At 47.3% G+C, this 12,050-nt stretch overlaps 1 protein-coding gene across 1 annotated transcript; it reads left to right on the top strand.

Annotated features, from left to right (window-relative positions):
* Nucleotides 1–2,069: 2,069 nt before the first annotated feature.
* On the top strand, nucleotides 2,070–8,318 carry LOC135808570 (uncharacterized). The gene is made up of 5 exons (XM_065321783.1): nucleotides 2,070–2,454; nucleotides 2,624–2,791; nucleotides 2,965–5,414; nucleotides 6,439–6,651; nucleotides 7,078–8,318. The coding sequence occupies exons 1-3, from the start codon at nucleotides 2,212–2,214 to the stop codon at nucleotides 3,643–3,645; spliced, it is 1,092 nt and encodes a 363-aa protein (XP_065177855.1). The 5' UTR covers nucleotides 2,070–2,211; the 3' UTR covers nucleotides 3,646–5,414; nucleotides 6,439–6,651; nucleotides 7,078–8,318.
* Nucleotides 8,319–12,050: the final 3,732 nt, after the last annotated feature.

Genomic DNA, 12,050 nt, shown 5'->3' with positions numbered 1-12,050 from the left:
TCTCCTTCACTACTCGAATCACAACTTTCTCCATCATCTGAATCGGTTTGACTCTCTTCCTCATTCACTTCGTCCTGCATCACACCATCACCATCAACGCAAGCCGTAGATGCCGCTGCTTTCATGTCGGTCGTCGACCTCTCCGATTGTTTCCGTTGTATGTTTACTGTGAATTCATAAGGTCCTGTTCAATGTGTTGTAGTTTGCTGTAGATCTGCGTGGTCTGTCATTTGCTGCCTTGTATTGTGGATTCGTTGCAGTTGTTGCTGCCATTTATATTGTTTTCGTATCGTCTCCATCGCTTGACATTGTTTAATAAAGTAATCCAATTTCACTTCAGCTCGTTCTCCTTATTGCAATAATAAAATTGTTGTCTTCTTGCCGAATATTAGAATAAAGACTCTTCTCAGATTGATTCTTGTCTTACGATTGTATTTGCAGGGTGTTGCAACATCATCCGTATCACTGGGCTAACGTGATTGTTTGTACTTGTTGCGTGTGGCTGGCAGGTACCAAGAATTCACACAACGAAATGTAGCCTGCTGCTCCCTGTTGATATGTGGATGACGTACATGTACAGCAGTGGTGTTTGGTTCACGGCTTTGCAAGGTTGAGATCGAAAAGGGACCCAGCGAACATACATAATTATACTTTCGCTCCTGCTCTTGTAGCAGTTGAGCACTTATGCGTGGGGTAGTGCCTTTGCTGTTTGCGTTATGCAGAGCTCACTGACTTGTCAGTTTGAGCACTCTGGCAAGGTACGTTCGGACCTGATTGGAAATTTTTATTTCCATTGCTATCAGGTTCGGCCTCATTTCCTCTGTGCTGCGCTGACGAGTCCACAAAGGACGAAACAGTTCTGTCCGCAGATTGAGTCTACTTGAAGTACATGTATGACGCGAAAAGCCATTCTCCTGACTGAGTGATTGATTGACAACCCATTTAAGCATGTCTTGGTCTTGTTTTGACAAGTGATAAGTCCTGTCAATGCGATGGCGGATGGCGCCGGGAGCAAGTCACTTGTCAGGCGATGACAAGCATAGATCTACATGTACTGCGCAATGCTAGTACCGCCCATGCAAACTGTTACATGCGCATGTACATGATTTCTGATGAGATCATGACTTCTACCTATTCAGTATTGTCAGTTGAGACAGCACCCAATACAAGTAATTAGTTGGAGTGCATAGCACTAGTTGACTGGATTCACACGCGTTTGCTCCAACATCACCACCATGGCAGGAACCACCATGACAAACTACTCTGACGTAATGCAGACAAGCAGAGATCCACTACACTAGGCAACTGTACGTGCAGATGGTCTACGTGTATGTGAATGATGAGAGTACGCATGTTTTGGGGGAATTTTGTGACATTTTTCAGCTAAGCTAGGACTACTTGTGCTGTGTGCTGTGCACCAAACCAATGACTATGACGAATAATGGGCTCAGGTCTGGTACCACTCGACTAGAGCGAGGTCCAGTGGTGATGCGATGTTGTCACGACAGTAGATTTCAAACAGGATAGTCATGGGCCATCATCGCCGTCATCCGATGCTAAATCTTCTCCGTTTCACGTATTCCTTTCACTCTCGCCTCTCTATGTGCGTCATGTACGTTTTACACCATTATGCGTCAATCATGTGTTTTTATTGCTGATATGGAGACCCGTCGACAGGCCTTCCAGCCTCTGGGGAATCCGGAAATAAATAAGTACAAAATCAATTACGAGATATTGCTGATATCATGAAGCTGTGTTCGAATGACGACATGCGAGCCGTAGGTAGCACTAGCTGGGTGATGAATGCCCACGATCTGGTGTGTGCACGAGAAGGGCGCATGCAATAATTCCGTAGTCTATGGTACCGGTGCTTCAACGATCTACCGCGCTGCTGAATTTCAGTGACACATTACGCTGCGCCTCCAGGAGTTGAGGAAAATTTCCCTTATGATCAAGTCGCCCGAGGGCAGCAGTCATGCGTCATAGAAAAGGGCGCCACTGATCCGTGATACACTCATTTATGAGGAATGCTTATACCATCCTAGCTGACCTTCGACTGAGATAACCATCGCGACAAGGTTCCTCAAATGTGCGATTGGTGTCCAGTTGCCAAACAGGCAGTGGTACGCTGCATTCCAAAGTATAAGAGGACGACTCGAGGAAACAATTTCTCACTCAGGAGTTAGGAGAGACTGCAATTAATTTGGTACCATGTCTCGTCTTACCAGTAGTGATGGTGTTAGCACCAAGATGAAAAGCCCGGGGAACACACACTGCCTCCTGATCGGAGCAGCGGAAAATCCGCAAAAGATCGGAACCAATGTTGATGGGGACAAGGTTCACTATTTTGACGAAGATCTGAAGCCGGTCTTCAACAGCATACGGAGCGATCTCGCCAAAATGGCGAATTTCTGCGGTCAATGGGTCAAGGATGTGCCTCAGCTGGGCCAAATGGTGAGTATGGTTCCTTCTACGAAGCACCAACGACTTACTGCGAACACTCATGATTCTGTCCTATTGTGTTCCACGATCGCTGAAGATTACCTTCGGTTAAAAAGACTACAGGGTATACATGAGTCTGTGTGCACTCTTGTTTACCTTTTGCTTGCGTTATGTCACTCAGAAACAATCCCGCGGATCGCCAAAACCGAAATGGAAATCTCCCATTCTTGTTTCTTTGGTGTTGAGTGATGACGGCCTCCAACCAAGTAAAGAAAACTCGGCGCTCACACCCGGAGCTCAAAAGCTCATGGAAACCGCTCCAGTCACCACCTTCAAGTCTAAGGATGAGGTAAGGACACAGATATTGAGATAATCGCTCTCCAACACTTTGTACATGTACTTGCGCTAGTGTGAATAGTATAATATCGAGTATCTCAAGTCACGCATTTGAACGTTACTCAACAGCACATTGATTTTGCCATGTGAATGTGTGGTGTTTTGCTTCTACATGGCACTGTGCAGGTCCGTGAAGAGATCAAAAACTTGATTGGCAGAAAAACACCGGACGACAACATCATCATATTCTTTGCTGGACACGGGTCGCAACATGTCGTAGTACGGCTCGATTCGGAGGAAGCCGTGGTAACATCAACAGTCGAGCCTGATTACACACAGGCGAGCCCAATAGCACCCACTGTCCAGGAGTTGTCGGTTCCTACATCAACAATTGAACATTCCTTTCAGCTTCCCTGCGTCAACGTCTTCGGTAAACGTGTGATGGACAAGTATACGGATACGGAGCTGACAACTGACGTAACGCACAATCTCACAGGCGACAAGAAGGTTTATCTTGTTCTGCACTCATGCCATAGTGCCGGAATGCTGCATGGTTGGCAGCTAACGTTACCTCAGAAACAGCTCCTAAAGGATTTGTCAGTGGCTGTATTTGCCAGTGCTAATGCAGAGCATACTACCCAGTGGACTAGTCTGGATGGCAGCAACGATTTCGTTTCAATCTTCACGCAGTACGCTACTCCAGGTCGCTCTCTGGTGGACATCCAGGCGGATATATTCCGTGCTTCTGTGTCTGCAGACGCCAACGCCACTCCGCAGCTCATCACCCTGCGCCCGGAGCAGAGCAAGGAGCATTTTCTAGTCAGTGCACTGCCAGTGTCGCACCAAGCGGCGCATGTATATCATTGAGGAACTACATTATCACTAGTGTATATATCAGTTCTTGAATTTGACTCCAAGAATCTATTACGCCGTGGTAGTATAGGAAGTTTACGTGTTGATCAGGGAGGTGGTATTGCTTGACTATCGATTTTGTAATCGCCTGTCAAAGCCGATTCTAAGATAGGCCTTCGTTTCGTTTCATCGCTAGTATTCGTTCCGTTGTTGCAAAATGTTAATTGCATGGTATCTATTACCGATTATTCTAAAATGAATTTCAATCCGCCCACTATCAGACCATTCTCAAGAAACGTTGCTTTGTTTAGCCAATACCTTTCTAACTAGACTTTTGGGAGGTCTGTAACTAGAATAATGTACAACGTATACGTGGAACACTGCTGCTGCACATACTGGTTATGCTGCTTGAGTTAGTGTACATTGGCATACATTCATGTCCATCATACTCTTGAAAATCCGAACAAACCCTCTCGAAGTGTATGCCATTGCTAACCTTTTTGTCCCAGGAGCGGTGTTCTTTCACATTTCAATGATTTCAGTGTCTTGTCGTACTCGTGAACACAAATGAACGCTTAGTGTGCGCTGATCCAGCATGCAAATCGATCTGCATTACATGCATGCTCTGCTGGGTCCGACCGTTGCCATTGAACTGCATATATGCACTAGAGCATGCGTCTTGCTTAGTCATAGATTCAGAATCTGAGGTCATTTAGTGCTAACGTTATGGCGACTTTTTGGTGCCATTGAAGGGGAATTTAAGGGGGTTTTATGGAAACAGTTTCGTTGCTTTGTCGATCCCACACCCACCGCAGAAAGGCTTAAAGCGCCAAAGAGTAGAATGGCTCTTGTCAACTGTCCTGTTTACCACCAAACTAGGGACAATTCCTCACCACCTGTCCCTAGAGCTGAAGCCACAAGGCGACGATCTGACAGAAAGGGACGATGAGTCATGGAGCGGATATGCCTATCTCCAGTGTGGTTGTGTCGATCAATATGGTCCTATCCTGGGAATAGGAACAGCTATGCACCATTCCAGACATATTTGCACGAGACTGGAGCATGATGGGATGTCAAGACAAACCCTCTTACCTGCTCACACCATACAATCTGTTTACCCTCTCAGACATGCAGTTCAAGTTCATTACGTACACAAGGCCACCGCTGAGAAACGTGAACTCGACGTGAATAATCCTTCGTATGATGTCATTCCGCCCTCCCCGACTCATCCGTGCCTCCAGCGTACAGGTGCGTCATCAGAGGAGACATCACATACTAGCATTTTCCCCTTCTTAGTGCAGCGTTGTTATAAGTACTAGGGATTTCCTCATTCAGTCAAACATTAGTCGCATTGTGCTTCAGAGTAGCGTTGGAGCTGGAGTGAAATATACTGCAGTGAACACCCTCCCTAGTGTGCTTTCCCCACGAGTTTGTTTTGCCTATCTGTGGGAAGGAAAGCCTCGTTTAGATATTTCTTCTCCAATCAGACCATCACACCCAAATTTACATTTCAGGCGCTGTCTTGACCTCTCCGGGCCACCTTACCAACCATCTTCAGCTGCCCAATGTCGTGGCAATTTGGGACCGATGGAGCAGCCTCGGCGGCACCCTCACCTCCTCCCGGTAGAACGGAATGTCTTCTTATCGGTGCTGCGGAGGAGCCCGATAATGACAGCCTTGGCGTAGACGAAACGCTCAAGCGCCTACATAACTCAGTTAAAAGCGACTTGGGAAAGATGATTGAATTCTGTGCTGAATGGGCGAAGGACGAACCTCCCAAAAAGGTAGGCGTGCTGAATCGATGGAGATGGTTCTGGGTGTCGGTCTTGCTGTGTCTCATAGCACGTGTGATGTGAGAAATGAGACTGTTAATCCCTTATTATTAACAGTGTAAAAAGGGCACGTGGCGGATTAAACTACTTCTTCCTTGTTGCATGCTTACAGAAGATACGTGCTTGTAATTAATGTTAGGAACACTGGTAGGTAGTGTGTTACTGTCTGCAACTCTTGCGACGCGCCACCCCATCATGCCCATGTCATCCAAGTGTGACGGTGTCTCCTGTTCATTAAGTTAACTTGATTCATAGCCTCTGCACTACTGGAATACCAGTAATAGAGGCGATAGGAGATCTTTGGCGATAATTGCGAGGCACCGTTTTCATATCAAATATCTGCGTCAAGGTAGAAAAGAAGACAATGTTTCCGGTGAAACTGTCAGTGGCATACCAACGTCTAAAGAATGGTATAAAGCGAATTGTTAGTTTTCCGTTGCCTTGCCGCAGAATCTCTCAAACGGGTTTACATACATGTCAAGTACAAGGTTTTGCATTGCTGCGAGGGTATTTAAATCTGATGGGAAAAGAAAAAGAGAAAGGACTCGGATGGAGAGCCAAGGATACATTTTATAGAAAAGAAAGAGGACCAAGGAACTACAAGTTACGCTATAATGTCCACTAACACCACCAGTCAGTAGTTACTACTGAACTAAAACGTGTCGTGCAATGTTATCGCATGAGCCAATAATTGTTTAGTAATGGATGGTGTTAGTGGACATTATAGCCTAACTTGTAGTTCCTTGTCCTTTGTCTTTTCTAGAAAAAAAGAGAAAATAGGTCATTTTGACTAACACCTAGCATTCCGTGCATTCCGTATTAATTTAGAAATAGGCCGAATACCTCGTGGTGTACCATTAATTTTATAAATAGATGTACAGATTGAGTAGACAGTTAATCTTTGTACAGATTGAGTATATAACTGTACATGACATGTATATTGTACATCCATTATCTTGTGCTGCTCTATCTGTAGATGGCTAAAAAGGCCTCAAGAACTCCATCGCTGTCTGTGCACAGCAAGTCCCAGCCTAGCCTGGATCATCCTATCGTTATCACGTCGATTTTTGTCAACAGCGATACGCTGGTGCCAAAATCGGACGATACGGGATTCCAACTCAGCCCTAAGGCAAAGACGTTCATGCAGAGCTGTCCGCCGAAGGTGCACGTCTTTAAGACTAAGAAAGAGGTCAGTATTAAAAAACACCGCTTCAAGAACAAAAGCACAGGACATGTACATGTTCACCTATCCAGGTGGAAGAAGTAATTAAGTTTTGGGATGGCCTACAGTTTCTGTATGCCCCACGGACCACGTACTGCCCGTGAGTGTTTTTGGAGTGGCGGTGTGTACATTAGAGTTGGTAAATAATTAATTTGAGCCCGAATGCTACAGGTAATGGTATACTTCACTCTTAAGCTTTTCACCCAATTATTGTATATAACTGCTCCTTGGCAGACTTCCACTTCATACTGTATCCTGCAATTTGCCGAAACATTGATAATGATACAGTGAACTGAGTTGTGACTTGCACTACGGTGCCCAGGGAATGAGTAAATGTGCTCACTATTCCTTTTCGACTTCTGACTTTTCCCTTTCTCATGTTCAACTGCACAGTTAAGGGACGCAGTGAAGAATTTCACAAAGCTGAGCTCCTGCGAAAACTTGATCATTTTCTATGCTGGGCATGGTGCACAGCACGAGATAAAGGCAGGCAAGGTGGTGGATAAGGAGCCTTGTAAGAAGGGTAGCCAAGAAGGTGCGGCAAGCAAGTTGATGGAGGTGAGGGAGAAATCGGTCAAGGAAATCCAGCATTCGTTGTACCTACCCTTGCCTAGCTTTCCCTACGTTGAGTACTATGACCTCTACGCTGATCATGAGTTAACGTATGACGTCACGGCTCACCTCGAACCCAGCCAGAACATGTACCTAGTCCTGCATGCGTGTAACAGTGGTGGCATGCTCCATGGTTGGCAGCTGACAGCGGACCAGAGGTTGGGAGACACGGAGTCTCTCTCTGTGGCAGTGTTTGCTAGTTCCGAGGCCGAGAATGTGAGCGACTGGACTAGTCTCGGCGGGGACGCCGACTTTGTCTCCATCTTCACCGAGTTTGCAAAGCCCGGCAAGAAGTTGATCGAAATCCAGAGCGATATCTTCAAAGCATCGGTGCAGAGGAATCGTTATCGGCAGCCTGGTGTTAGCCCCGCTCTGATTGTTCTCCGTCCAGATCAGAGAGACGAACTATTCCTGCCAAAGTAAGCCCTTAAACTGTGGCTGTGGAATTGCGAGAGAGAGTTAGGTGCTCTTTCCACTGATACACATACCTGTATACTTGTAATTTGTGCCAAGAATGAGTTGCCCAGGAGAGTTGGATGGCAGACTGCTAGAGCTGAGCTGCACTAGTGCAAACCACAGTCAGTGCTCTTGCATAATATGATCGCCTATGGTTTCGTCTGTATTGAAGGGTCTATTGCACATGGCATAGGCACACTGCTTATCTACATTGTAACATTGTAGGGCTGGCCTTGTTGCTAGTTTTCTACCATTTCTGCAGATGCGTCATGCTGACGATAATGCAGCCTGCCTGAGAGCTTTGGTTTGTGTGCCAAATTTTGGCTCTATGAACATTTTCATAATAACGCATTCCAGGCCAAGCATTTTGTCATGACTTGACTTACATGTATCGTTGCTTCCTGAAATCAAAATAGCTAATACGTCCAGGGATATCTTTTTCTCCATACACTTCCCAATCGGGTCCATGTACATGTAAGTGTATTATTTTGATTTCGCATTGATTTCCAATCCATGTTTGCTGCTTGTAACTTCTCTGTAACTACGTTGAGACTCGTACAAGATGATATTTCGCCAGATTGTGGTATTATTTGCGGCGGGCCGGGGGGGGGGGGGGGGCATTAGAATGTCAAACTAAACTGCTCCTGGCGTTTACATATACATAGCATGGATGTACAATTATAGTTTAGAATGGCTAGGCAATACTAGTACCTTTGGGTCTTTCTTTGATTTGTCCTCATTCAGTCTGAGGGTGGATCATTTATACGTACTAAGTACATTTACAAGCAGAGGTCAGAAGCGAGGGAGATTTTGACAGGAGCTCGCACCCTTGCGTGCACATAACATAATAATTATGGCCTATATTGTTGTTACTGGCGTGAGCATTGCCTACATTGTACTGCTGATAATTATAATATGGTTGACCTCGGCACCAGCGTCAAGTTCCAGCCAGGTTACAGTCATCCTGGCGTGGCCCTGTGTTACGTGTGAGGATCCCACGCCATTATTCGCCATGGCCATGTCGAAGTGTAAGAGAAGTGGCATGGGTCAACACCCCCAAATCATCGTGAACAGTAACATGGGCTATGACCCCCCCCCCCCCAGCTGGCCCAGATGACCTCTTCTCTTACTGTCAAGTGACTACATACAGTTGTGTGGTGCACAGAGCACAGGTATGTACCCGCACATGTTGTTAGACGGAGCACAAACTGTCCATTCATGTGGCACACCTCAAAGCTACGCAGGAATATACAAGTCATGACTTGTGTGTACAGGTACATATACAGGGTGCTCCAATAGTGCAAAGTCACACGTACAGGTAGGTTCATGGGAATCATGGCCCATACCATTTCCTTCCAATTTTGGGCAAACTTGATTCTGCGTGGAGTTCAATATGCTACATGTCACCCATTCCCTTTACCTGCCTCGGGGAGAAGTGGGACAGACTCGTGTCAGTGTGCGACTGACTACTCGCTCCCGTCGCTGGTACTATTTTGTAACTTAACTGCTGTTTCATAATCTTATCATGGGGTACATGTTCATGTACATAACAGGTCTACAGGTTCCACAATGGTGCCTCCTTTTTGTTTCTCTCATGAAGTGTCACCCATACCTGAGTCTTCCAAATACGCATGGTACATGGACATGTATGTACCTCCACTTGAAATGTTCTTAGTGTCCATGGGATTATCTTGTTAGAGTCGAGGAGCAAAAGGGTGGTGGGAACTGTGGAGCCAGGCTACATGTAGCAAAAGGGTGGTGGGAACTGTGGAGCCAGGCTAGTTCGATGGGACTCAGAGTTTCATGCATTTAATGCTATCAGGCAGCATATTATGCATATGTCTCGGGCTTGAGAAGTCGCTGGGCTTTCCTATGCCGCGTTCAGTCTGTTTCTCCGTCCCAGTTCCAGCCACTGGAGGACGTGATAAGCACGAAGCGTATACCAGCAATGACGGGTCGGCCACCGCCTGGCACAGTGTTGAGGAAAGTACTCGCAATGCCCTGTCGTTTGGGTGGCCTGGGCCTGGTCAGCCCGATGACTTTGTGCTCCCAGTATGAGTCGTCTGTCGCCATCACAGCATCTCTTTCCCGGCGTATCGTGGATCGTGTTTCTGATATTGGGAATTCTCTGTTTGGCATCCAGCGGGAGAAGGCGAAGAGGAAGAAGGAAGTACATGTATGTCAAAGCCAGGCGGAGTCGGCACGGCGTATCAGCAATGATGCGTCGGACGCCTTGCGACACACCATTGTCCTCGCCCGTGAACCTGGCGCCTCGAGTTGGCTGACTTGCCGTCCATTGAAAAAGTATGGCTTTTCACTGAGCAAAGCTGAGTTCATGGACGGCTTGTGCCTCCGTTATGGCTGAATGCCGCCAAGGTTACCAACTCATTGCTCAGCTTGTGGACGGGACAATGGTATTGACCATGCCTTGTCATGTCCCCTTGGTGGTTTTACCATTATCCGCCATAATGAGATCCGGGATGTGACAGCCTCTCTCCTTTAAGAGACCTGTCACAATGTCTCCATCGAGCCACTGCTGCAGCCACTCACTGGAGAGAGAATGAGATACAGGTCTGCTATTGTGGAGGAGCATGCGCGGCTTGATGTAGCGGTCAGTGGTTTGTGTGGCAGTAGTTTTGAGCGTACTTTACTTGATATAATAAATAATAATAAAAAACAGGTCGCGTAATGAAGCAGCATAACGATAGATGTGCAAAGTCATGATGCCCGGTCCGCTTCTGCCCTGGGTTCACTACCCCGAGCGTTGTAGCCGCGAGCAAAACCAGCTCAGGCTGAGAGTTCCCTCCATGATTGCTTGTCCAAAGCGCGTATTCTGAGCCCACTCAGATCAGTCATGGTCTTCAGTGGCATGTCTCTGGCAGCTGTGCTTGCCTTGACTGCCGTGGCCAGGTTCGATTTAGGGCGTCCACGCACACCGGTGACATCTCGACGGAAGTAGTTGTCCATTGCCTGCTGTGGTGGGGCATCTGAGGGCATCCTCAGAACATGACCCAACATCCGGAAACGGCGGACAGCAACGGTGTGCGAGAGTGGCTGTGTGTGTGTGCTCTGGAATATAGGTCTTTGTTGGAGATGATGGCGGGATTCCTACTAAGTACCAGTAGTTCCGAACAATTTCCGTAGTTGACGTCTATGGAAGGCGTTCAGCTTCTCCAGTGCAGCCTCTGTCAGTCCCCAGGTTTCGCAGTTGTATAACAGTGTTGGTAGGACGATGGCATTGTAGAGACGAAGCCTGGTTTCCTCGGATACAAGTTGACGTCGTATCCAGAGCGAATACATGCGGCCATACGATGTTGATGCTTGGTCCATTCGTCGGCTCAAGTCCTCCTCTACCCGCAAGAGAGAGAGCCAAGTTGCTTCGATCTTCGCCATTCGGTGGTGAAGGCAGAGATGTGAAGCCACTCAGTTTTGCTGCTGTTAACGTTAGTGACCAGTCACCCAGGCCGTCAGCTATCAGGGTAGGGAGTTGGCAAGCCATTGTCGCTCAGTCGAATAGAAGGAAATGTCATCGGCATATCCTGTTTCCTGTGGTATTGCTGCATCAGTGTCTGGCCGTGGTGGTAGTTTGCTTCGAGTCTCCCTCAGTGCTGCTTCCAGGTAGCAAACAAACAGACCCGGGCTCAGCCCATCACCCTGTGGTGTACCTAGCGTGCTAACAAACGCCTCCGCTGAAGTGGCACCCACTTTCACAGAGAGTGTTGTACCATACAGCAAATTAATGGTGAATCAGGCAAGCCTCCTCAGGTCCGGTAATCTCTGACATAACAGCAAGGAGCTTTGTGCGGCTAATGGTGTCGAATGCTTTCGACATGTCGAGGCCAAGGACGTGGCAATCCCACACGAAGTGGGTGGCTTTAGGTGAAATCCAGCGCTGTGTCCACACCACATCGGCAGTGCCACGGCCAGGCCTGAAACCAGACGAAGTGGATCCAAGATAATGCGACACACGTGGTGTGATACGTTTGAGCACAACGAGTGAAATGACCTTGCGCAGGGTGTTCAGCAATACGGGTAACTTGATATACGGGTTTTTAATCCTCATGCACGCTCAAATCGATCTGCAACACACACCACTGTCTATCGGCGCCATGAAAAAGAAAAGCGACGATGCTATGAAGAGAGAGAGTGAGAAAGGTGGAGCATGCGACGTTAATGCCTGTTGTGCTGTCATGGGGACAGCGGCGACATCACTCTATCGCCGAATCGCGTTATTGAGAGCGGAAAGGAGGAAGGAGCAGTACTCCCACGTAATATCTTACATCAGATGCCGTCTCTCA

This window comes from Sycon ciliatum, chromosome 2, assembly GCF_964019385.1.
Source record: "Sycon ciliatum chromosome 2, ocSycCili1.1, whole genome shotgun sequence".
Taxonomy (NCBI): Eukaryota; Metazoa; Porifera; class Calcarea; order Leucosolenida; family Sycettidae; genus Sycon; species Sycon ciliatum.
Note: the sequence above shows the minus strand (reverse complement) of the source record. Positions and strands in the feature narration are given on the sequence as shown.